The sequence below is a fragment of the Lepidochelys kempii genome, chromosome 7 (genome assembly GCF_965140265.1).
Source record: "Lepidochelys kempii isolate rLepKem1 chromosome 7, rLepKem1.hap2, whole genome shotgun sequence".
Classification (NCBI taxonomy): Eukaryota; Metazoa; Chordata; order Testudines; family Cheloniidae; genus Lepidochelys; species Lepidochelys kempii.
The window spans coordinates 46,034,160-46,061,015 of record NC_133262.1 but is presented as its reverse complement, the minus strand read 5'-3'; the positions used below and the strand labels follow the sequence as shown (position 1 = coordinate 46,061,015).

At 43.4% G+C, this 26,856-nt stretch overlaps 1 protein-coding gene across 4 annotated transcripts in view; it reads left to right on the top strand.

Moving 5' to 3' along the window:
* The window catches only part of DCAF1 (DDB1 and CUL4 associated factor 1), a 106,862-nt gene that overhangs the window by 28,188 nt on the left and 51,818 nt on the right, over positions 1-26,856 (top strand). For all 4 annotated transcript variants that reach the window (XR_012159884.1, XM_073352499.1, XM_073352498.1 and 1 more), the window contains exons 6-17: positions 4,355-4,492; positions 5,618-6,121; positions 8,686-8,787; positions 10,156-10,314; positions 14,668-14,847; positions 15,632-15,841; positions 17,863-18,032; positions 19,586-19,710; positions 20,835-22,095; positions 23,094-23,292; positions 23,972-24,054; positions 26,032-26,116. Coding sequence is in view for 3 of the 4 variants with exons in the window: in XM_073352499.1 (XP_073208600.1) it covers positions 4,355-4,492; positions 5,618-6,121; positions 8,686-8,787; positions 10,156-10,314; positions 14,668-14,847; positions 15,632-15,841; positions 17,863-18,032; positions 19,586-19,710; positions 20,835-22,095; positions 23,094-23,292; positions 23,972-24,054; positions 26,032-26,116 (3,216 nt within the window). In the remaining variant the exon portion in view is untranslated. The remainder of the gene's footprint in view (positions 1-4,354; positions 4,493-5,617; positions 6,122-8,685; positions 8,788-10,155; positions 10,315-14,667; positions 14,848-15,631; positions 15,842-17,862; positions 18,033-19,585; positions 19,711-20,834; positions 22,096-23,093; positions 23,293-23,971; positions 24,055-26,031; positions 26,117-26,856) is intronic.

Below are 26,856 nucleotides of genomic sequence, written 5' to 3'. Positions count from 1 at the left end.
AATAAGGAAGTTTAATTTCTTGGTTGTGCAGAAATGTTGTCCTTTTCAAAAGCCAGCTGACAAGGCAGAGAGCTTTGCCACACATATGATATAGTTTGTCTGCTAACAATGTCACATATAATGTACAGACTTGTTTTTTACTTAAGAATAAACTCATTAAGACGTTTGGGTCCTATGAGAAACAAGTATTACAGGAGTCAGTACTCTGATAGTTCCTAGTTTACATATTGATGTACAAAATAATTTAAAGGTTTTTTTGTCAATATATTGAAAATGCCCAGAAGATTATGCCTGCATAATCTATGAGGGTTGTAGTCTCACGTATATCGGGTCACAATTTTTAAAAAGAATACTCCCACATGCATGCGGCAGTGTGGGCTGGAGGAATGAACAAAAAATTGGGGGGAGTAATAAATCAGAATCATAGAATCATAGAATATCAGGGTTGGAAGGGACCCCAGAAGGTCATCTAGTCCAACCCCCTGCTCAAAGCAGGACCAATTCCCAGTTAAATCATCCCAGCCAGGGCTTTGTCAAGCCTGACCTTAAAAACCTCTAAGGAAGGAGATTCTACCACCTCCCTAGGTAACGCATTCCAGTGTTTCACCACCCTCTTAGTGAAAAAGTTTTTCCTAATATCCAATCTAAACCTCCCCCACTGCAACTTGAGACCATTACTCCTCGTTCTGTCATCTGCTACCATTGAGAACAGTCTAGAGCCATCCTCTTTGGAACCCCCTTTCAGGTAGTTGAAAGCAGCTATCAAATCCCCCCTCATTCTTCTCTTCTGCAGGCTAAACAATCCCAGCTCCCTCAGCCTCTCCTCATAACTCATGTGTTCCAGTCCCCTAATAATTTTTGTTGCCCTTCGCTGGACTCTCTCCAATTTATCCACATCCTTCTTGAAGTGTTGGGCCTAAAACTGGACACAGTACTCCAGATGAGGCCTCACCAATGTTGAATAGAGGGGAACGATCATGTCCCTCGATCTGCTCGCTATGCCCCTACTTATACATCCCAAAATGCCATTGGCCTTCTTGGCAACAAGGGCACACTGCTGACTCATATCCAGCTTCTCGTCCACTGTCACCCCTAGGTCCTTTTCCGCAGAACTGCTGCCTAGCCATTCGGTCCCTAGTCTGTAGCTGTGCATTGGGTTCTTCCGTCCTAAGTGCAGGACCCTGCACTTATCCTTATTGAACCTCATCAGATTCCTTTTGGCCCAATCTTCCAATTGGTCTAGGTCCTTCTGTATCCTGTCCCTCCCCTCCAGCGTATCTACCACTCCTCCCAGTTTAGTATCTTCCGCAAATTTGCTGAGAGTGCAATCCACACCGTCCTCCAGATCATTTATGAAGATATTGAATAAAACCGGCCCCAGGACCGACCCTTGGGGCACTCACTTGATACCGGCTGCCAACTAGACATGGAGCCATTGATCACTACCCGTTGAGCCCGACAATCTAGCCAGCTTTCTACCCACCTTATAGTGCATTCATCCAGCCCATACTTCCTTAACTTGCTGACAAGAATACTATGGGAGACCGTGTCAAAAGCTTTGCTAAAGTCAAGAAACAATACATCCACTGCTTTCCCTTCATCCACAGAACCAGTAATCTCATCATAAAAGGCGATTAGATTAGTCAGGCATGACCTTCCCTTGGTGAATCCATGCTGGCTGTTCCTGATCACTTTCCTCTCATGCAAGTGCTTCAGGATTGATTCTTTGAGGACCTGCTCCATGATTTTTCCAGGGACTGAGGTGAGGCTGACTGGCCTGTAGTTCCCAGGATCTTCCTTCTTCCCTTTTTTAAAGATTGGCACTACATTAGCCTTTTTCCAGTCATCCGGGACTTCCCCGGTTCGCCACGAGTTTTCAAAGATAATGGCCAGTGGCTCTGCAATCACAGCCGCCAATTCCTTCAGCACTCTCGGATGCAACTCGTCCGGCCCCATGGACTTGTGCACGTCCAGCTTTTCTAAATAGTCCCTAACCGCCTCTATCTCCACAGAGGGCTGGCCATCTCTTCCGCATTTTGTGATGCCCAGCGCAGCAGTCTGGGAGCTGACCTTGTTAGTGAAAACAGAGGCAAAAAAAGCATTGAGTACATTAGCTTTTTCCACATCCTCTGTCACTAGGTTGCCTCCCTCATTCAGTAAGGGGCCCACACATTCCTTGGCTTTCTTCTTGTTGCCAACATACCTGAAGAAACCCTTCTTGTTACTCTTGACATCTCTGGCTAGCTGCAGCTCCAGGTGCGATTTGGCCCTCCTGATAACATTCCTACATGCCCGAGCAATATTTTTATACTCTTCCCTGGTCATATGTCCAACCTTCCACTTCCTGTAAGCTTCTTTTTTATGTTTAAGATCCGCTAGGATTTCACCATTAAGCCAAGCTGGTCGCCTGCCATATTTACTATTCTTTCGACTCATCGGGATGGTTTGTCCCTGTAACCTCAACAGGGATTCCTGTTTATTCTGGATTCTAGAATATTCTGGATTGCTTGGTAAACTGGGTGCAAGCAAGGAATATACATTTTAATATGGCTAAATGTAAATGTATACATCTAGGAACAAAGAATGTAGGCCCTACTTACAGGATTGAGGACTCTATCCTGGGAAGCAGTGACTAAAAAAGACTTGAGAGTTGTGATGGATAATTAGCTGAATATTAGTTCACAATGTGATACTGTGACCAAAAGAATTAATGTGATCCTGGGCCACATGAACAGCGGAATCTTAAATAGAAGTAGAGAGGTTATTTGACCTTTGTATTTGGCACTGGTGTGACCACTGCTGGAACCCTGTCTCCAGTTCTGTGCCCACAATTCAAAGAGAATGTAAATAAATTGCAGAGGGTTCAGAGATGAGCCGCAAGAATGATTAAATGATTAGAAACATGCCTTATAGTGATACTCACAGCTCAATCTCAGAGTAGCAGCCGTGTTAGTCTGTATTCGCAAAAAGAAAAGGAGTACTTGTGGCACCTTAGAGACTAACCAATTTATTTGAGCATAAGCTTTCGTGAGCTACAGCTCACTTCATCAGATGCAAATTTTGAACGTTGTGCTTTTTTCAATACAAGGCTTGTTTTAATAACTCATAATTTCTTCATAAGTAAGGTTCTATTTTTTATCTGAATTTTTACAAAGGTATGAAATCCTTCAGTAAATTTGTTAATTTTTTTGATAATATTTTTCAATCATACAGATTTTTTTTGTAAACTACACTGCATTTCATTCTTTGTATGGTGGTTACTTTTCCCATTATTTAATAGTTTTGTTTGCCTGGAATAATATGGCCCTCTAGTGGTCAAAGTATTTCACATTTCATGGATTTTAAAGATTAATTTAAATGCTCTTAAAACATTATTGAAGAAGAAAATATGAAAGAACTAAAGTTGGCAACATGTGTATATGAATAGTTCACTAAAATAAAAACTAGACAACATTTTAAAAATCTGTTCTACTCAAATCTTGAGAGGTAAACTCAGGGTTCTGATTTCTTTGTAGTAATACATGATCTTCCAGATGCCTAATTATTATTACTCTATTATTTGTACTGTAGTGGCTAGGGTAGGGATTCCAATTATGGATCAGAGCCCCATAGTAGTCAGTGCTAATGAAACTGTGTGTTCTGCTTTGGGGTCAGTGATATTGATTGTTTCAAAAGAAAAGCAGGATCTTGTGCTGTTACTCTTCACTTTTTAATTCTGTCTAGATTGGCTCTTATCTGTTGATATTTTGTGCAAACAGTAGTAGGGTGGCATTCTTACTTAAAAAAAAAAATAGCTTCTCTTTCTTGGTGAAATGATATGTACACTTCCACAGGTCTTTGTGGAAGTCCATTCTGGATTTAGGGCCAGATTAAGGAATCCCTTATTTTCATGGGTGAGCAATTGCTTTCATGAATAGTTCTGTTGGCTCCAAAGGGATTACTTGTGTGAATAAGGGGGTTCACAATCTGGCCATAAAGAATAATAAAATGTCTTGTTGAAGCAAAGCACGTTTGGCCAGATCCTGCATCATTATACTAGTGTAAATCCAAAGCAACTCCTCTGAGATCAGTGGAATTACTTCAGGTTTATGCTGATGTAACTGCGAAGAGAATTAGGCCAGATAGTCAGTGTTAACCTACTGAGTGCTGGTACTTTCTGGGCAATAAGCCAAATGAACACTTAAGTGAATTCTGCATGCATAGAAATCCTGATCCAAACCATGTAATGTAAATTGTTGGTGTGTAACATGAATAATGGGAAGTAAGGAGAACTGTGCCTCAACACAGTTTGGGTGGGGGGAGGAAGGAAGGGAGGAAAATTTAGTGTCTGAATGGCTTTTTTGTTTTACTTTAGGAAGGCATAGTTGAAAATCTATTTAAGTGGGCTCGAGAGGCGGATCAGCCATTGAGGACGTATGCAACTGGGTTGCTAGGAGGTGCTATGGAAAACCAAGATATTGCTGCCAACTACAGGGATGAGAACTCACAACTGGTAATGTCCACATGAGATGCTTTCCTTTTCGGGAGGGGGGGGGGGGCATGAAATTATAAAACCTTTTTTGTTTGCCTGGGGCTGCTGACATTTATGAAAGAGTGCATAAAATAGTATTTCATAAATGTCAGCAGCCCCAGGCTCTAATAGTAAAACTGCAGGAGTAAATGCCTTTTGGTTCATTCACCTTCTCCCCAAAGGTATATTTTTGGATGGTATGTTTTGGGACCCAATTTCTTGTGTTCTGTGGGTGGCATTTTGAAAAGTGCCTATGGGAGCTAAGAACACAAGTACCATTGACTGTCAATGGGAGTTGTGCTCCTAGCTCCCTTAAGTGCTTTTGAATATTCCATTCAAAGTCCATAGCTATCACATGTCAAAGGTCACATATGGGACACATGCTGTAAAATGAAAGGCAGAACAACAAAGAAACAACTTAATGTGAAATAACATTTATTTTTTTATATGAAGCCTTTTATCACTTTAGTTTTGTGATGCCTTATGTAAGTTGTGAACACATAAGTGGCATAAATTTAGATCCATATGGGACAGGTGAAATTAGCTCTCAAATGAATATGATACATCAATGTATGAGTGGGATTAAAGTTCATTCTTGCACAACTGAGGCGAAATTGGGGCTTGTGAGTTTTGTAGAACTTCAGTCAAGTTTGATATAATTACTGCTGCAGAGGTAGTGTGCACTTGCCACAGGCTAAGGGAGTAGAGGAAGTGCCCAGGGGACACACAGGATCTTCTAGCGTATGTATTCTGGCTATAGCATTTCTGCTGTTGATTACAACTCCCAGGCCACCTCTTCGTCAGTCATAAGGATGTTGGGTACTGTTGGCCTTATTCATACAGGAAGCCATTATGGCTAAAAGTATTTTCCCTTTTGCCTGATTAGAATTCCTTGGGTTTAAATATTGGAGGCAGATTATTTCTGGCCCAAATGCAGACTACAGCATGCATGATACCTTATGCTAAAGAGCTGGATGTTTGGTAAGAATGAGAAGACTTACAAATCTGGTAGCTTTTTTGGGGCAATCTTTGGAGCAGGCTAGATGCACTATTTGGTTGCCACATGAAGTCAGTGGATGCATTCTGACTTGTTTCTTTGCATGACAGGTAGCTTTGGTTCTTCGACGGCTACGGGAGCTACAGGGTAATGAAATGACCATGAAACAGGAAAACAAGCGTCCCAGTCCTCGGAAACTGCCTTCGGAACCTCTGTTGCCTCTGGATGAAGAGGCTGTGGATATGGACTATGGGGAGATGGCAGTAGATGGGGAACAGGAGGAAGTTGCTGGGGAAATGGACATCTCTTTTCATCTTGATTCAAGCCACAAGACCAGCAGTCGAGTGAACTCTGCCACAAAGCTTGAGGACATGGGACTAAGGAAAAGCAAATCAGGGAAACAGCATGAAAGAGACAGCTTCCGGAAGGCCAAACAAAAACTGGGCTTCTCTTCTTCAGAGCCAGAGCGGATGTTTGTTGAATTATCCAACAGCAGCTGGTCAGAAATGTCCCCTTGGGTAATTGGCACCAACTATACCCTTTACCCTTTGACTCCTGCCATAGAGCAGAGACTAATTCTGCAGTACTTGACCCCCTTAGGAGAATACCAAGAGGTGAGTATATAGGGAGAGGAGGAAGCGGACTGAGTTTTAATTCTTTTGATGAGACGTTTGTATGCTTTAGGCTTGGCAAGATTTGCTTTTAATCAATAACTGTCGGTGAAAGTTGATTTCTGTTAACACACTGAAATCGACTAAAACAAAGCAATCGGTGACACTCAGCACGCCTGTAGGGATCAGCTGTCATGGGCCCTGTGAGCGAGTAGGTCTTTGACAGCAGAGGGTTTCCTATGCTGCCTCAGCAGTGGTGACACCTGATTTTGGGAGTCACAAGATACAGGGAGAGGCTGTGGTCCTGGTAGGACAGAGCAGAGATCCCTGGCTAGGACTGCAAGGAGGAGGAAGATGAGCCTTTGGCCACTGCTGAATGGCTCATGTGGCATTGGAGGGTGCCCACTGCAGTCCTGCTGTCACAGACCCACTCTCTCACTCAGGAGTTGGAAGCGAAGGGGATCTCTGTTTTGCCCTGCCAGAACCGCAGCCTTCCCCACAGAGACTGGCCCTGTGACTATGCAGGGTATCCTTTGCAGCTCAGTGGTCGCTGCTTAGCTCCCTCACTCCTGTGCTAGTGGACTGCAGAGGGCAATCTGCATGGATTGCAGGACCAGTGACATCTGATCTCTGCAGGCACAAGGTGCAAGGAAGGCTGTGGTCTCCTGGTCCAGAGGAGCGGAGACCTCTGGTCAGGACTGCAAGGAAGTGGATGAGCCGCTGGCAGTTCCAGCCTGGGGCAGCTTCCACGCTTCTGGCTGGTGTGTGAGTGAGTGGAGTCAGTGATATCCAGTCCCTGCAGGCGAAAGGTGTGGGGAAAACTGCGATCCTGGCCTGGCAGAACAGAGACCCCTGTCCATTACTGCGAGGAGGAGTCATCATTGTCCCTGGCCATGGAGGATGCTACTCCACTTCAGAATGGCTTTATTCCTGGACAGGTGCCATTCAGCTGTGTGGTGTCCACCCCTGCAGATGGGGACTCATTGTTGTCCTCATGACCCTGGCCAGGGGTCTTTGCTGTATCCCATCAGGACCCGAGCCTTCCCCATGCCTGCAGGGATCCAGTGTCACCAGTCCTGTGGCCATCAAGGGATCACTCTTCAGCTCTGCTGTCACGGCCCCACTTACTCATCAGTGAATAGTGTGGGAGCTGTTCAGGAACTGTTCAGCAGTGGGATGGCCTCCCCCAGGTTGGGGGCTCATTGTCCTCCTCAGTCCTGTCTGTGGATCTCTGTTCCACCAGGCCTGGATGACTGCAGCCACACCCTGAGCCCTGGTGTCTTGGGCCCCTCAGTCGCACAGTTAGCTCCTGCAGCCCCACTGTCAGCACAGCCCTAACATGATCTCCAACCCTATGCCTCACAACTGTAAAAATAAAAATAGTTAAAAATAGAAAATAAAATAAAGTAAAAATGAATAAAAATAATTATCAAAATTAGAACAAAAAAATAATCAAATTCTGCCAACCCTATGTAAAGATCTGAGTGCCATTGTTCCATTTCAGGATGTGTCCTGAATGTGGCAGAGGTCACTATAGAACCCTAAAATGTAAATTATTTTCAGACTAATTGTTCACTTAAAATGTGAGACATAAATGGTTAAGGTGAAACTAAGCGGCAGTCCTGGCTAACGGCTATAGAGTACCAGGTCACTGGGAATCAGAGTCGTGGATTCTGTTTCTTTTTCTTAACTCTTACTGATTTGTTGTGTGAGATGGGGCAAGTTTCGTAGGGAAATTGTGTATGTTTCAAGATATCTGTAAAATGAAGATTAACACTCTACATTTGTAATGTGCTTTGAGAGGAAAGATGCCATATATGTGTGAAGTGTTAAAGCAAGTGCAAAGCTGGAAAATGGAGCTGTTTGCTTTGTTATATATCTGGACACAAATAGTAGGGGTCAGATCAGTTTCACCAAGGAGCCCTGGTTTAGCACAGGTCTGCTGAGAGGCTGTACCTTTGCTTAGAAAATTTCCCTTGATTAACATGGTGTGAGATGCAACCCAGCAACTCAAAATTGCTTTATGGCATACCTTACATGTGCTTATGCACTCTTTGCTTCTGAGAGAACCAAAGAAACTGTGGGACTGTCATAATAATCCCCATGCATTGCTGCATGGCATGGAGTCTGTCAGCAATAATAAGATATAAAATTTTGAGTTAATACTCAAAAGCTGTTGCACATAGAATTTTATATGAAGGGTTTTTGCTTTTGTTGCCCTGCTCTCCTGTTGTTTGTTCGGTTGTTGGGTAGTTGTCTTTGCACAGATTGAAAATGGAATTTATTGCCAGGGTGTTCCCTGTGTGGACATGTCATATTCTTACTGAAGGAGTGGCTTAAGATTTCCATGTGGCCGCTGTCATGCACCTTGCTGCAGTCAGCAGATGTATTACAAGAGGTCTGTTAACCTTTATTGCTTCCTGTGGATGGAGATGGGTACCTTTGACATCTCATAAGAGGTATCCTCTAATAGGGGAAAATTGGGGTTTGGGAAAAAAGTAAAAAATAAAACAGACCTTTTAAATGCTATGAAACATTGAGCAAGTCTCAATTCTCACTGTTCTCAGCTGCTCCCTATCTTCATGCAACTTGGATCAAGAGAGCTGATGATGTTCTACATTGACCTGAAACGGACCAACGATGTGCTGCTCACCTTTGAAGCTCTAAAGGTAAATTACTCTCATGGTGCAAAGAAGTTGTGTGTTGAAGTGTGGTGCATTGAACCAGCTAGTTGCTCTGCAGGCTCAAGGGCTTCTGAGGTGAATGCTCTTCTCCTTCAGTAGATGGCACCTGTATGTCCTGCAGGCTGGCCTGGGATTGGAAATGGAATCAGTTTGAATCAGATGCTTCCTCGCTCTGCAAGGACAAAGCAAGCAACAAGTGGGAGAGACCACTTCCCATTTGTCACATGAAATAAATGGGGAGTGATTTCTAGTGGCGAGAGCAAGTGAATAAATGTCCATTGCAGGTTCTAATCCTGGCACTACTGCTAATTGGCTGTGTAATCTTGAACAAATCTCTGAAGTGCAGTTAGGTTAAGATTCCCTATGTGTAAAATGAGGATTCTTTCCAGCCTTTATAAAGTTCTTTGAGTGTTAAGATTCCTTTCCCTCTGAAGAGATCAGAGGGACTGCATTGGGAGAAAACAGCTTCAAAGGCTAGAGCAGTTAATAGGGATATATGCTTCTAAAGTAGGGCAGATTACCACTATACAGAAAAAAATCTGCATGGGGCAAAGTCCCAAAATGTGCTCTTATGCTGCTACAATGACACCCTGGACAGTCCCCCTAACTGCCTGGGGAAGGATTTCATTGTGGGGGGAGCTTATATCTGCTCCCCGCCACTACTTGCCTATGTTCTCTGCAGAGAAGAGGGGCATAAAATCCTCCTTCCTCAGAAGCTCTGATGTTTGCTGCTGTTCTGAGATTGCATTATTGGGCTGCTTAATTGAAAGACATCACTGAAGGGTAGTGGCATAAACACCTCCTGGTTAGAAGCTCCTATGTTACATCATTGGACTAATGATGTCCTAAGTAACTTTTTATTTTACTTTATGTGGTAGGTATTATGGTGGAGAAGTAGTTACTCCACCGTTAAGGTTGTGTTACAGAGTTCAGTTTTAGCAAGAGCTTTCAACCTTCATTTTGTAAAAAAATCTTTATTTAAATGGCAGAACCTAGTATATATATAAACTGAGTATTTACATTTTTCATGGTGGTTTGATGAAAAATAAATTGATACAGAGAGAATACTAAAAGTTATTTAAAAAAAAAAAAAACCAAAACACACCCCTTTTGGCAATTTTCCTGTATTGTCTCACTTTTCTTTGTATCCCTTTCGCAAGAAAGCTTAAACACTCTGGGCGCTCTGTCTTTTGTCCATGTTGTTTTTCCACATATGCTGGGGAGAATAGGGATTAGGGAACCAAATTTCTTTGCTACCTCCTTATACAAGTAGCAGGGCAGAATCTTTCTCAAGTATTGCCGAGCACTGAGAGAGTATGGGGAATCCCACGCTAACCTGCTTTCTTTTCTTAGCATTTGGCATCGTTGCTGCTCCACAACAAGTTTGCTACAGAGTTTGTTGCTCATGGAGGAGTGCAGAAGCTGCTAGAGATTCCTCGTCCTTCCATGGCAGCTACAGGGGTCTCCATGTGCTTATATTATCTATCCTACAACCAGGATGCCATGGAGAGGGTAAGAGACATTCCCTTACTAGTGTTGTAATGATTCGCACGATATCGAGAAGCTCTGTGTCACAGTCGGTTCAAACAGTGAATGAACAGTTCAATGGTACAGCTGAAGGGCCAGCTACTGTTTTGAGATCATGGCCTGTATAGAGAAGGAGTGAAGTGAAGGAATATGTACAGTACCACTGAGAGAGTGTTTGACTGACTATGTTTATCCATGGGGGGTGTGCACCTCCTTCCAGGGGGTGTAATGGGGGGAATCACAGTACATAAAATCACAGGAAAATTCACCAACTCCCCTCCCCAATTTTGTAATCTGTGTTATGTAGAAGGTCATATGATCATACTGTTCCCTTCTGGCCTTTCAAATCTATGAATTCGTGGCTACTGATTTGCTAAAATCCAAGCTTGGGGCTCCTCTGTTGCACTCCAAAACAAGCAGTGAGGCCACCCACACTTCAGTGTATAGTTCACCTGCAACAATGGTTCACTGTTAATATTGGAGGGTTTATCTAGTGGGATCCCACAGGGATTAGTCCTGGGTCTGGTACTAATCAGTATTTTAATTAATGACTTGGATAACAGAGTGGAGCGTATGTTTATAAAATGTGCTGATGACACCATGCTGGGAGGGGTTGCAAGCACTTGGGAGGATGGGATTAGAATTCAAAATGTGACAAATTGGAGAATTCGTCTGAAATCAACAAGAAGAAATTCAGTAAAGACAACTGCCAAATACTATGCTTAGGAAGGAAAAATCAAGTACACGAGTACAAAATGGTTGTAGGCTATGTAGTATGGCTGAAAAGTATCTGAGGGTTTTAGTGGATAACAAATTGAATATGAGTCAGAAATGTGATACAGTTGCAAAAAAGGCTAATATCATTCTGGGGTGTATTAAAAAGAGTGTTTCATTTAAGATAATGGAGGTAATTGTCCCTCTCTGCTTGGCACTCTTGAGGCCTCAGCTGAATTACTTTGTCCAGTTCCAGGCACCGCACTTTAGGAAAGATGTAGATGAATTGGAGAGAGTCCAGAGGAGAGCAACAAAAATGATCAAAGGTTTAGAGACCCAGACCTGTAAGGAAAGATTTAAAAAAAACTGGGCATGTTTAATCTTGAGAAAAGAAGACTTGAGGGGTGGGGGGAACGGACACTTAATAAGTCTTCAAATTTATTAAAGGCTGTGATAAAGAGGACAGTGATCAACTGTTCTCCATGACCACTGAAGGTAGGACAAGAATTAATTAGCTTAATCTGCAATCAGGGAGAGTTAAGTTAGATATTAGGGAAAACTTTTTAACTTTAATGATATTAAGCTCTGGAATAGGCTTTAAGAGAGGTTGTAGAATCCCCATCAATGGAGGTTTTTAAGAACAGGTTGGACGCTTGTCAAGGATGGTCTAGGTTTTCTTGCTTCTGCCACAGCACAGTGGACTGGACTTGGGACCTCTTGTGTCCCTTCCAGCCCTGCATTTCTCTGATTCTGTGAAAGCATGGACAGCAGCATGGCCTTTGTTATGCAGGAGATGTTCATAATGGTCCCTCCTGGCCTTCAGATCTATGAAGCTATGAACAGAGTAGCTAAGGAGAGTTATTTCCCTACTTGAATTTTTGTCTTGTATCTACCACTAGGAAGTTTGTCCTTGTCTCCTGCTGTCAAGTTGTTAGCAGATTCTCATAATTTCCCTCCAGTTTTTGTCTGTTTTTAGATTGCTTTAAATAGTATGTTATAGAATGGCCGCTACAAATGCAGTTTTGTGAAATGACTGGTTTCTTCTTAAAATGAGATGGGCTGGATATAATTCTCTCAGAATACAGTAACTAGTTGTTCAGAGTTGCCCAGAGACGTCACTGCACAGTAACTGAAGCTGTTCACACTGTCGCTCCTGGAAGGAACAAGGAGCCTTGCTATTGTTTCTTCTATGATACTCTGTTGTGCTAGGTACCAAATTGTGGTACTGGAGTGCTGGTCTCGAAAGGGTGTATGGTTAAGAGACTTGACCATAGATCATATCCTTCATTTAACACTCTGATTATGGCTACCATCTTTGAGCCCCTTTAGACAGGTTTTGGTGGTACCCTGCATTTAGCCCCACAGGTGTACCACACTTTCAAAGTGACATTAGGCTACATGTTTCAGAGTAACAGCCATGTTAGTCTGTATTCGCAAAAAGAAAAGGAGTACTTGTGGCACCTTAGAGACTAACCAATTTATTTGAGCATAAGCTTTTGTGAGCTACAGCTCACTTCATCGGATGCATACTATGGAAAGTACAGAAGATCTTTTTATACACACAAACCGTGAAAAAATGGGTGTTTACCACTACAAAAGGTTTTCTCTCCCCCCACCCCATTCTCCTGCTGGTAACAGCTTATCTAAAGTGATCACTCTCCTTACAATGTGTATAATAATCAAGGTGGGCCATTTCCAGCACAAATCCAGGTGTCGTCCTCCTCCTCCCCCCCTGTGCACACACAAACCCACTCTCCTGTTGGTAATAGCTTATCTAAAGTGATCACTCTCCTTACAATGTGTATGATAATCAAGGTGGGCCATTTCCAGCACAAATCCAGGGTTTAACAAGAACGTCTGGGCGGGGTAGGAAGAAACAAGGGGAAATAGGTTACCTTGCATAATGACTTAGCCACTCCCAGTCTCTCTTCAAGCCTAAGTTAATTGTATCCAGTTTGCAAATGAATTCCAATTCAACAGTCTCTCGCTGGAGTCTGGTTTTGAAGTTTTTCTGTTGTAATATCGCAACTTTCATGTCTGTAATTGCGTGACCAGAGAGATTGAAATGTTCTCCGACTGGTTTATGAATGTTATAATTCTTGACATCTGATTTGTGTCCATTCATGTGACAGCAATGCCCCTCTGCCATGTACATTGGTCAAACTGGACAGTCTCTACGTAAAAGAATAAATGGACACAAATCAGATGTCAAGAATTATAACATTCATAAACCAGTCGGAGAACACTTCAGTCTCTCTGAACACTTCAGCCCCCCCCCCCCCCAACGTTCTTGTTAAACCCTGGATTTGTGCTGGAAATGGCCCACCTTGATTATCATACACATTGTAAGGAGAATGATCACTTTAGATAAGCTGTTACCAGCAGGAGAGTGGGGTGGGGGGAGAGAAAACCTTTTGTAGTGGTAAACACCCATTTTTTCATGGTTTGTGTGTATAAAAAGATCTTCTGTACTTTCCACAGTATGCATCCGATGAAGTGAGCTGTAGCCCACGAAAGCTTATGCTCAGATAAATTGGTTAATCTCTAAGGTGCCACAAGTCCTCCTTTTCTATTAGGCTACATGTGGTTCCTGGCCTTATCATTGTAACTTCTTACATTCTTTTTCAACTAAGGACAGTAGCAACTAAATTAGTAGTTAACATAAGAAACTACACTTCTGCCTATTAAATTCCTTCGTGTCTGGCTGTTCCCGAATTTCTGTTTATTTCTTTTCTGTTTGATGCCAACTTCAGTAAACAAGTAGTGTACAGATTTGTGGTTATCCTGCATGATGAGCAGTTAACCTGGAGCTAAAGAGGGATTTCTGCTAGTATAGCATGGTGAACACCATTATTCAAAAGTGGTGGCAGTTACCCAAAATCTCTGGATAATTGGCAGCGAGCACATCAGTATCATCTGATGTACTAGCCAGGTCCTTCAGCTGTCTGGCAGGGAGCAAAGGGGAGTGGTTCCAGAAAACAGAGCAGGGGATAAAAAACTAGTTAGCTAGCTTGATCTAACTAGAGCACTTCTAGTTATTGGCACTTAGGATCCTCTTGTGTCTGTACACCCCTACCCCCCTCATAAGGAGAACCTGTTCAACAGGCTTTTCCAATGATCCAAACCCCACATTTCTGAAGCTCCTGGTTTATATTCAGATGTAAACTCTGCAGGTCAAAGAACATTTATATTTGTCTAAGCTGCCTCTCCTGTGCTTGATAAATATAAATAATAATCTGAAACAAGGTCATGTTGTCTGACCTTAGCAGGGCTAATGGGCTTTTGGATTTTTTTAAAAAAGTATGGTATATGACTAAAGATTACAGGTTAATAAAACAGCTTGTTAAAAATCCCACTTCCTATCCAGAGAGGTGGGACCATGGTGCAGTCAGCCACTGTGGGCTAAATGGGGCAAAGTCTTTTGAGCCATGCATATGTTTTCGAGTCGTGTCCTTCGTTCTGGGATTCAGGGGTTGTGATCATTGCTGCTCAGGATAAAAGCAACTGTATTTAGTAATTACTTCACTTCTTATGTAGCCAGTGGTGACTGTCTGAGTGTAAGCACGCACTCAATATGTCTGTCCCCAGGATGGGAGGGTTGTCATTACATCTTTTGCTTTGTAGGTGTGCATGCATCCCCATAACGTGCTGTCGGATGTTGTGAACTACACCCTGTGGTTGATGGAATGTTCCCATGCCTCGGGCTGCTGCCATGCTACCATGTTCTTCTCCATTTGCTTCTCCTTCCGTGCTGTCCTGGAGCTCTTCGACAGGCATGATGGCCTCCGTCGCTTAGTGAACTTGGTAACAATTACAGTCTCCTTTCATGTTTCGAGACATCGCTTTAGTGTCAAGTTTTAAAGCTCTGACCTTTATAGCTGTAAAGAGCTCCCCTCTCTCCTGTTGGAATGGATGGAGGTGGGATGTGGGGATTCTGCATGATGGACGTGAGTAGTCTGCCTCCCCATTTTGGGGGCATTTTTACTCTCTTCTCACACTCAAAGATCCTATGATTATTTGTCTTGAAGGCTGAGGACTGGGTAACGCTTCCCAAACAGCCTGTTAGTGCTGCTCCTTTGTTGGGCAACGGCCTATTAAATTCTAACTTTGGCTTAGTTCTCAGACCTTTTACCTCATGAGTGATACCATTCCACCAACATGTGTTCTAATCCTCATGTGATTGCTGTAGAAACAACTTCTCCAGATCTGCCCTGATGTGGCTTTTGGATTTGCCTTTGGTTTTATGTGTACTGGGGGAGAGGAAACTACTCTTTCCGGAGAATATTCCTCTTTACCCAGTCATATCTCTCTCTCTCTCTCTCTCTCTCTCTCTCTCTCTCTCTCTCTCTCTCTCTCTCTCTCTCTCTCTCTTCCCCCCCCCCTCTGCAAAAAGAGGCTTCCATTTAATAGCTGAAAGAGAATACCAATCTACAGTTTCAGCTGTGATATTTGATATCCATCCTGATACTGAGGTTAGCTCTGTAGGGTAATTTTTCGTACAAATGCAGTTGGCAGTTGTAGGCATCTTCCTCCTGAAGAATGAGCCAAGTGAAAAGATGCTTCCCCTTTCTTGAATTGCTTTGTATAGATCAGCACCTTGGAGATCTTAAACCTGGAAGACCAGGGAGCCCTCCTGAGTGACGATGAGATCTTTGCCAGTCGCCAAACTGGGAAGCACACCTGCATGGCCCTGCGCAGGTACTTTGAAGCTCATCTTGCCATTAAACTTGAACAGGTGAAGCAGTCGCTCCAGCGTACTGAAGGTGGCATTCTGGTCCATCCGCAGCCACCATACAAGGTGAGCAGTATGTGTAGGATTTTGATACTGCTCTGTGTATGACGTTTTCACATTATTTCATTTCCATGTCTGCGACAATGTCTTCTGAAGTCAGTGGAATCCATACAGGATGCACAACAGACTGTTTAGTTTTTTCCCCAGTGAGGTGTCATGGCAATAGAAAAATGTCTGTAGCAAAGTTTCAGGGGGTATTTGGCTTCCATTTAATTGGGAGGGGACACTTCTTTCCCATCAGAGAGTTAAGATAAGAGTGTCTAATCAGAACTTTTTCATCACATATCTACTTCCTTCTCATGTTTTTCACCCCTGAAAGGGCATGATCAGGAAAGTTTTTAAAGGTACTGAAGAGAATTTGGGTCCCGTTGTGAGATTCTGCTCTGGCAATAGGTGGAACAATCCTCTCTGTGCCCAAGGAGGACAATAGTCTTTAGAAATAAGCTAAGAAATCCTTGTTACCTTTAGTTCCTATTTTTTCCAGTTGATCTTAAATTGTAAATCCTGAGGGAGCAGTGGTTTCTGTTCTGTTTTTTGCTGGGTTTTTAGATGGGAACTGAAAAGACAACTTCCACTTCTGTGGAGTGACAAAAATTACACATAAAGTTTCATTCAGAAAAACAAAGGAATTAAAAATGCAGGAATCTTGTATTAAAGTCACTTTTCTTTTATGTTTTAAAAATACGTTTATTTAAATGTATGAAAGATGAAGTGCTGAAGGTTGAGAAAAAAGACTATTTAGGTTTTTTCTATTTTAAATGGTTTTTATGGTTGGAATTTAGGGACTGTAACTCCATTTTACTGCAGCCTTTTGTGAGTTTGAATCATATTAGTGTAAAATTTTTACTGAACTCTTTCTAAATTGTGTAGTACTGTATATACTCATTCATAAGCCAGATTTTTTTAGTGAAAAAGGGATGAATCAGAGAGGGGGGTTTGCTTTGTTTATGAACCGGTATAGAGAGGGGGAGAGGTGGGACACAGCCCCTCCCCCCAACAGAGGGAGCAAGGCGAGGCAGCACAGCCAGCAGAGCCAGAAGGGAAGAGGCGGGGCCAGAATCTCTCCGCTTCTGGTCACCCTGCTCTCCCCGAAGCCTCCGATGCAGCTCTGGGGCTGGCAGGCTGCAGCTGTGCCACTCAGCCCCGCCCCAGACCAGGCTGTGGCTGTGCCGCCCAGCCCACTGGAGCACGCTGCAGCCATGCCACCCGGCCCAGCCTGCTGGAACATGCTGCGGCCATGCTGCCCGGTCTGGCCCGCTGGAGCAGGCTGCGGCCGTGCTGCCTAGCCTGCTGGAGCAGCTCCAGCCAGGCCAGAGACATCCTCGCCTGGCCCTCCCCAGCTAAGATGGGAAGGGATGGGATGGGGAGAGTGTGGGGGTCCTGGGCTAGAGGTGGGGTCATGTGGGGCGTGGTCAGAGGGATTACTCCCCTGACCCCCAGCTTCTCCCCCACAAAAAATTTCCCCACCAATTGCCCATCAGGATAAGCAGCTGGCGCACCAGGACACTTTGTTTACTTAAGTTTACCTCCATGCCTGCGGATGCTCAAGGTAAACAAACCATCTCAGCCCACCAGCGGCTTATCCTGATGGCCTGGGAGCCAAAGTTTGCTGACCCCACACTTATAGGTCGACTTATGAATAGGTCATAAAATTTTCCATTTTTACTTATCCACTATCTTGGGGGGGGGTCGGCTTATAAACGAACCAGCTTATGATCGAGTATATACAAGTTACTGTATATTAGCCCTGTGAAGCCAGAACTTTATTTTGATACAACCTCTTTCTTAGTTTTCTCAAACTCACTTGTCATTTCTAGGTCTAGTGGGAAACTTGAAGGATATTGTTTTAATAATTTCTCTAGCATTTATTGTAGTGGCAGCTACAGTAGCTAGTATAGTAAGGGAATAAATTGAAAAACAAAAGCAAGTTAACTATGAATGAAATTGTATTTATTTTGGCTTCTTCTCTCCTAAGCTTATAACCTTTGTGATAGCTCTTTAATTCACCCTGCCTCCTCTCCCTATAGGCCTGTTCCTACACTCATGAGCAGATTGTGGAGATGATGGAGTTTTTAATAGAGTATGGTCCAGCACAGCTCTACTGGGAGCCAGCAGAAGTCTTTCTCAAATTGTCTTGTGTGCAACTCATGCTCCAGCTTATCTCCATAGCATGCAACTGGAAGACATACTATGCCAGGTGAGACAGTAGATACTATACTGTACTGTTGCATTTCCCAGACTAGGGTGCAACTCTGTAGTGGGGCATGAATACTTTAAATAGAAAATTTTCCATTTTTACATTAAACAGAGCCCCAACATTTAATTAAGGGCACACATACACAGTGTCTTGTGCTCTGCAGCGAGCCTGTGCTATAGTCTTGTAGTTAGTGTGTATGAAAGAAGGAGTATCATTGACAGCTGAACCACAGTGGAAACATGATGATGTGAATGCCATAAGGGCTCTACAGAGCCAGAATACTCTAGTCTTCAAGAGTCACTGGTAAAATAGAAGCTGAGTAGATTCTAACCACAGTCTTATAGATAGATTCATAGATATTTAGGTCAGAAGGGACCATTATGATCATCTAGTCTGACCTCTTGCACAATGCAGGCCACAGAATTTCACCCACCACTCCTACAAAAAAAACCCTCATACCTATATCTGTGCTTTTGAAATCCTTAAATCGTAGTTTAAAGACTTCAAGGAGCAGAGAATCCTCCAGCAAGTGACCCGTGTCCCATGCTACAGAGGAAGGCGAAAAATCTCCAGGGCCTCTTCCAATCTGCCCTGGAGGAAAATTCCTTCCCAACCCCAAATATGGCGATCAGCTAAACCCTGAGCATATGGGCAAGATTCATCAGCCAGATACTACAGAAAATTCTTTCCTGGGTGACTCGGATCTCACCCCATCTAATAGCCTATCACAGGCCATTGGGCCTATTTACCATGAATATTTAATTACCAAAACCATGTTATCCCATCATACCATCTCCTCCATAAACTTATCGAGTTTAATCTTAAAGCCAGATAGATCTTTTGCCCCCACTGCTTCCCTCGGAAGGCTATTCCAAAACTTCACTCCTCTGATCGTTAAAAACCTTCATCTAATTTCTAGTCTAAATTTGCATTTCCTATCCACCCCAAACTTTGCTTACTTTTCACTGTGTTTGGTTAGTAACAGAAAGCAATAACCAAAGCATTGTTGGAGACTAGAAAACATAATCTTTCATAGCACAGAGAGAAGGGAAAAACCAACTATTTAGGCTGCCCTGCAGAGGGCAAATCTCCATTAGCTGGGTCAAGGAGGGATACTTCTCATTTCTCTTTGTTGACTTTGCTGAATTTGGCCAGGTGTTTTGAAATACGAGCCTGTATCAAGATAATGAATATCTGGCCAGTCAAAAAGGGGGTGTTGGAAGCTGCTGATTTACTGTACTATGCTTAGACTGGAGACCTCAGAGGAAATTCTATAGTGACCAAACTCTAGAGTTGCATAGAACTAACCTAGGAGATGTCACTCCTAAAGGCCTGTCTGTTGTTTTTGACAATAGGCTCTCTACAGCAGCATGCTGCCAGAGCAAAGCTACTTTCCGGTAAATTCCTGAAACATCTCATCCCCTGGATCTTATCCTACATTGCAGTATCCAACCTGTAGCCAAAGAGAGAATAATCTGCAGGGAGTCCTGTTGAAGTATTATAAATGCTCTGTCCTAGTATTTCTAAGTATTTCTTTCGCTGTACTCTTCCAGGAATGACACAGTACGCTACGCTTTGGATGTTCTGGCTATTCTTACTGTGGTTCCTAAAATCCAGTTGCAGCTGGCAGAGCCTGTAGATGTGTTGGATGAAGCAGGATCTACTGTCTCCACTGTGGGTAAGCTGAGCTTGGCCTTTAGGGTTTAAGTACTTTAACAATCATATCTTTAATTAAATGATATTTAGGTGACTTATTTCATACCCCCCACAGTAAGATAGAGGTCTACAGCACTCCGTTCATCGTCACAGCCAGTGATGCAGATAAATGAGAGGAGCTTGTGATACAGTACTTAAATTGTAAACTCCTGGGGGGGCACAGCCTTTGTCGTCTCCTTGTTCTGAAGAACCCAGAGCACATTGTCAGTGCTCAACAAATAATACTGGCAAAATCACATTTCCAATGGGAGAGTGAGGGTCACTCAGCTTCCCGGACTCTTAAAGTGTCCTCATGGGATATGGCATTGGAAGTCGGTAGGAGGGGAGTACTGACCGTTAAATAATTAAACGGCTGATGAGTGTGCCCCTTTTTGATTCAGTGTCTTGGGTCAGTCATGCCACATGCTCACAGCTTGCAATTGAATCAACTCTGGCTGATTGCTGGCCTCTAAATGTTAGGAGGAAGGGGCCTGGCATGTTCTAGAACTGGCAGGGGTGCGGGGCAGTTGGTGTAGCTCTGAGAGGGAATCTCTCATGTGTGAGCACTTTCCACTAGTCCTTCCTGGAATGAAGGTTGGATTTGAAGAACAATTAAAGTAATAGATGCTTTTTGACCAAAAAGCAACTAGCTCCAGCCTTTTTTCTTTGAGTCACTCTGGGGGGTGTGATGTGTATTGTCCTTTTTGTATAAAAAGTTACCCTCTCCTCCACTTTTGCTTTGTTATGTACATAATAGATAGCTGCTTTCTGTGATGTCAGTCCCAGAGGCACTCCTCTGTGTCAATCCCCATGTCATAGCTGCAGTCTGGTGAGGTGCCTGGCCTAAAGCTAACATGGACCATGCCTGATCACCTTCTGTGAGAGACCATATTTGACACGTCACTGAGTATTGCTGTGGTGTGATTCACGGAGCATATCAGTGGGTGGTACTAGTGGAGGGGATTATCTAGCCTGGGGAGATAGAGGAACAGCTGTGGTGGTCAGAGAGAATGAGGTGACTGCAGAGCAATGTCTCATACTCTGATTTTTAGAACAGTGTGTAATGCTTAAGTAGGCTAGCATGGTAACAGAAGTATTTCTCATTAGGTATCAGCATCATCCTGGGAGTTGCTGAGGGTGAATTCTTCATCCATGATGCAGAGATCCAGAAGTCAGCCCTTCAAATCATCATCAACTGTGTGTGTGGCCCAGATAATCGGATCTCCAGTATTGGCAAATTCATCTCGGGAACCCCCCGACGAAAGCTCCCCCAGGCACCCAAAAGCAGTGAGCACACACTGGCCAAGATGTGGAATGTGGTGCAGTCCAACAATGGCATCAAAGTGCTGCTGTCATTGCTGTCTATAAAGATGCCAATTACGGATGCAGATCAGATCCGAGCGTTAGCCTGTAAGGCCTTGGTGGGGCTATCCCGTAGCAGTACCGTCCGGCAGATCATCAGCAAGCTTCCCCTCTTCAGCAGCTGTCAGATCCAGCAACTGATGAAGGAGCCTGTGCTCCAGGACAAGCGCAGCGACCATGTCAAGTTCTGCAAGTATGCTGCCGAGCTGATAGAGCGTGTCTCAGGGAAGCCATTGCTGATTGGCACAGATGTCTCCTTGGCTCGGTTGCAGAAAGCGGATGTGGTGGCCCAGTCAAGGATCTCATTTCCTGAAAAGGAGCTGCTGCTTTTGATTCGGAACCATCTCATCTCTAAGGGGCTAGGAGAAACTGCTACTGTCCTCACTAAAGAGGCAGATCTACCCATGACTGCAGCATCTCACTCCTCCGCCTTCACCCCTGTTGCAGCCGCTGCCTCCCCTGTGGCTCTGCCTCGCACACCTCGTATAGCTAACGGTATCTCGGCCCGACTGAGTAGCCATGCTTCTGTAGGTTCTACTGCCACCTCTGTCCATGCTCAGCCAAGGCCTTCTGTGTCCCAGGGTCCACTTGCCCTTCCAGGTCCTTCTTATGCCAGCAACTCCCCTTTGATTGGCAGGATTAGCTTCATCAGAGAGAGGCCACCACCCTGCAATGGCAGGAAAATCAGAGTGCTGAGACAAAAATCGGACCACGGCGCCTACAGCCAGAGCCCAGCCATCAAAAAGCAGCTGGACAGACACCTCCCTTCCCCACCCACGCTGGACAGTATAATTACAGAGTACCTTAGGGAGCAGCATGCCCGCTGCAAGAACCCTGTTGCCACCTGCCCCCCTTTCTCTCTTTTTACTCCCCACCAGTGCCCTGAGCCAAAACAGAGGCGCCAGGCGCCAACTAACTTTACCTCGCGGCTGACCCGTAGGGCGGCCTTTCCGAAGTATGGAGGGGTGGACGGTGGATGCTTTGATAGACACCTTATATTCAGCAGGTAAGGAAGAAAGGAATGTTTCTCAAATCTTCTTGGGGTGAGGTCTGTGCCAAAAGGTCTTACCTGCTACAAAAGTGGATGCAGGTCCCAGAATCCTCATTCCTTGGACACACAAAAACATTTCCCTTCTGTGGTGACAGTTGGGAGAACTTTGCAAATCCAGTTTGAGAAGCTGTTCTGTTTCTCTTTGATATTAGCATTTAATATAGCGCCTTCAAGCTTTAGATTGTTGTAAAGATACTAATGAAGCCTCATGACCCCATCCTGGGAGGTAAGTATTGTAATCCCCACTTTGCAGGTGAGACAATTGAGGCAGAAAGACTGAGCTACTGAAGGCATGAGGTTATCTGTCAGATCCAGGGCTTTTGGCAAATTAATGAATACAGGATCTCTATTTTGTTCTTGTAGCGTACCCCCCATCTCCTCTTCCTCACAGCCACCAGTAGTGCTGTCCTACCTACACAGAAGTCTGTGACTTCTTCAGATGTGGAATAAATGGGAAGAGCTGATAAGTCTGTAAAATGATCATATGTTGATGCAAATATTTTTTGGTGGCAGTAAAACCACACTACCACCTTCAAAAACTTATGATCCTGAGACACCTGATGTACCTCTGTCCTTGTTTTGCTTGTTCTGTGCTTCTTTCATGAGGTCTTAGCCACCTGGCCAGGTTTTCCCATGTGACCATGCCACAGATTTTCCACCAGTCCAACTTGGAAGGTATTGAATCCAGACTTTACATCTGATAGGATGTTATGACTCAAGGATTTCATCTTGCAGGACACAAATCCTGAGATGTTGCAAGCCCCAGTGTCAGCTGTTTTCTTCTTGCTCTGCTGGTGTCATTCTCTCTAATCTTCCCTTAAAAAGAAAGCTAAAGTAATAACTGTAGCTACCTGAGCTTTCAAGCACAGGTTTTAAGATCATCCCACCCTTGTTCATTGCTGCTTTTCTTTCCCCCCTTTTGGGTCACTTTGCTACATTCTTTCCTTCCCCAGGTTTCGTCCAATTTCTGTGTTCCGGGAAGCAAATGAGGATGAAAGTGGCTTTACCTGCTGTGCATTCTCTGCACGGGAGCGATTCCTAATGCTGGGCACTTGCACTGGGCAGCTGAAGCTCTACAATGTTTTCAGTGGGCAGGAGGAGGCCAGTTACAACTGCCATAACTCTGCCATCACGCACCTTGAGCCATCCAGGGTAAGGAATCAAAGACCTCATCTGAACGTTGAGTTCCTGTGGTTTCAACCTTGTCCTGTTTTTGCCCCATATGGGTTACACGGACCCAAAGCACATCTACTGGCTAGCATGCAACATAGCCTACAAAAGTACTAGCAGAATAATAGTGGAACAGTTTTTGCTCTCCTCCCTTAGAATTGTATAAATCCTTCCTTTTACCTAACAGATAGCACAAGAGGGATGCAATAGCTTTGTGTCTGCATTGATAACCTGTGTTTGTAAGGCTGATGAAGAGGGCTATTGAAGTGGCTTTGTGTATGTATAGGAGAAACACAAGATGCTTTAAAAAAGAACTCTCCTTTAGAGTCGAAGAAACCTAATGTGCAAGAATCTAGGAAGAAATTAAAAAAAAAAAAAGAGTTCTCCTCTCCACTCACAGGGCATTGGAGCTTAGTCAAGGATTACCTGCTTCTCATCTGCTGCCATCATAATGTATAGCTCCTTTAGTGGTCCATAAAATTTTTGAGGAATATTGTAGAGTGGTATAATTTACCACCTGATCACCATTCCTGAGTAGTGCAGTGAGAAAGGGTCCTTTGAGCACTCCTAAACCCCTATTGTACATGTGAGAAAATACACTTGTGTACCAATAACTCCACTTTGTATTGCTCTGCCGTTTTCTCACACCATTGAACAACAGGATGGATCTTTACTGCTAACATCTGCTACGTGGAGCCAACCATTATCTGCGCTGTGGGGGATGAAATCGGTCTTTGACATGAAGTACGTACTCTTTGCCCTGGTCTACACTGGGGGGTAGGGGATTGATCTAAGTTACGCAACTTCAGCTATGTGAATAACAAACCTGAAGTCGACATACTTAAATCGACTTACTGTGGTGTCTTCCCCGCAGTGAGTCGACTGCTGCCACTCCCCCGTTGACTCTGCCTGTGCCTCTCGCGGCACTGGAGTACAGGAGTCGACGGGAGAGCACTCGGTTCGATTTATCGCCTCTAGATTAGACGTGATAAATCGATCCCCGCTGGATCGATCGCTGCCCGCCAATCTGGCGGGTAGTGAAGACATACCCTTTGATAGTCTGAAATGCACAAAGTTAAAGAAGAACCTTTAAATCAGTGGTTCTCAAACTTTTTTACTTGTGACCCCTTTCACATAGCAAGCCTTTGGGTGCGACCCCCCCCCTTATAAATTAAAAACACTTTTAAATATATGTAACACCATTATAAATGCTGGAGGCAAAGCGGGGTTGGGGTGGAGGTTGACAGCTCACGACCCCCTATGTAATAACCTCACAACCCCCTGAGGGGTCCCGACCCCCAGTTTCAGAACCCCTGCTTTAAATGTACCCAAAAAGCCCTGGAATGGCAAACTGCAAAAATGTATTCAAGTACTTGGCAGCTGAGAGCTGCTGTGTGCTAGGAAACCTATTCCAACGATGGCTGTCAAACAATTAAAAACAATAATTGCGATTAATCAATCGCACAATTAAAAAACATCATGATTAAAAAAATCGCGATTAATCGCAGTTTTAATCACACTGTTAATAATAGAATACCATTTATTTAAATATTTTTGGATGTTTTCTGTATTTGCAAATATATTGATTTCAATAACACAGAATACAAAAAGAAAAGGAGTACTTGTGGCAGCTTAGAGACTAACAAATCTATTTGAACATAAGCTTTCGTGAGCTACAGCTATATTACCTATACCACAGGTTTTGTAGAAGACAGATCACACAGTAATGACTAGTTTAAAATGATCAAACAAAATTAGAACAATTAAAAGTTATCCAGAAACCAGTTAAATGAAATAACTTCAAAGGGAAAAAATGGGTAGTGTTATATTATGTAAAAGGATAGTGCAATGTAACTATGACCAGAACATTCAAATTGTTAGTGTTTGAATAAAAAAGTCTGACTTCATCACTTCATTGGATGCAGATAGCCTTACAAAATTCTATTTGCCTGGAGGGTATTTACTTGAGACAGATGAGTAAAATTGTGATTTTGACAAAAAGCAAATAAGTAGCATTTTTTTTGTTTTTTGCTTCATTGGTAAATTATCATGACAATCTTTTAAGGCTAGCTACTGAAAAAGTGTAGCACAGTAATTTGCATGGTAAATTTTGTAGTGTATATGGATACTGCAAACATGACAAAGTTAAATTCATTTCAATATTAAACCGTTCTTTAGTCCCTTTAGAAAATAGAAGGGAGAGATTCCCATCTCTCAAAGGTTTAATCATTGCCTACTAGACTATGGGCAATAGCATTAACTTTTTAATGTGACCATGTTTAAATTAACTGGAAGGCATGTTATGGACAGGAGATTTGAAGCGGTCAAATTGATGCATGTGGGAATTCTACATGTTCCCACTGGCCTTCTTTAACAAATATAATGTCAACTCTGTCTTCTTGAGCAGCAGCAGCAGTTAATGTTCTGAGGTGGCTTTTGATCACAAGTTGCCTTGCTGCTGGTGTGTTTCAGAGCTGTACTGTTTGTGACTGTGGATAGTAAATACTTTTCTGACAAATGGACAACTCCCAGCTGGTGTGCACATTTTAGCACCACCATTTGCTATGGTCAGTGGAGCAGAGAAGGCTCTTTTAGGTTTCATTTCTTGTGTGTTAAAAATTATAACCTCTTCCAGAAGTATTTTCACAGTGTGTATCTGATTCAGAATGGACAGTCTGAATCTGCTGCCCATTGACCTCGTCACTGATTGTTGTTGTGCAGGCATTCCTTCCCAGACGATCACTACGTGGAGTTCAGCAAGCACTCTCAGGATAGGGTCATTGGCACAAAAGGGGACATTGCCCATGTAAGTACCAGTAGAAATCGATTCTTTGAAGCCATGACAAGGTTATGCCCCTACCCGTACCATCTGTTAACTGATGTGGGTACTGTGGAGCTGTATGTAACTGGCAAATTAAAGGCTTTACAGGTACAGCTTCAAAAGTGTAAATTAGCTTATTCACTGCATTTAAAAGCATTGGGTTAACCTGAAAATTGAGTTAGGCTGTAAAGTTGAATGGTATGCCACCTGCCTTTTAGACATATGTATTTTAGACATAATTGTAATGGGCATATCTAGTATCTGGCCTGATGAGCCATTCATTTGAGAGATGTTCTGCAGAGAATTGTGCTGGAACACATGCAGGTGTGAAGAAGTTATGGCAGCTTTTTATAAATGAAAGGTTTTGCCATAAAGAGTACTTCAGCAGCAGTTGAGGGAAATGGGATATTGGAAGTTTTCCTGCAGGAATGCACAGAATGAGATTGCTTTACAGTGATAAATAAGTTGGTTTAAATTATCTGTGTATTTTGCATAATACTCTTTCAGCATTTTGCACGTATCAGGCCATGAAAATCCTGCAATCTGAGGGGTTCCTTTCCTCTCTGAAGGTGCCAGTGCTAGACAGAATTAATTACAGGGATTATCTCACTTGAAGCGTTGACAAAAAATGTCACGCAGTCTACTTATTCAAATTGTTCATCATTTTCCATGCCACTCTTGCTAATTTTCGTGTACATTTTTGTTTAAACAAATGAGTTATCCAT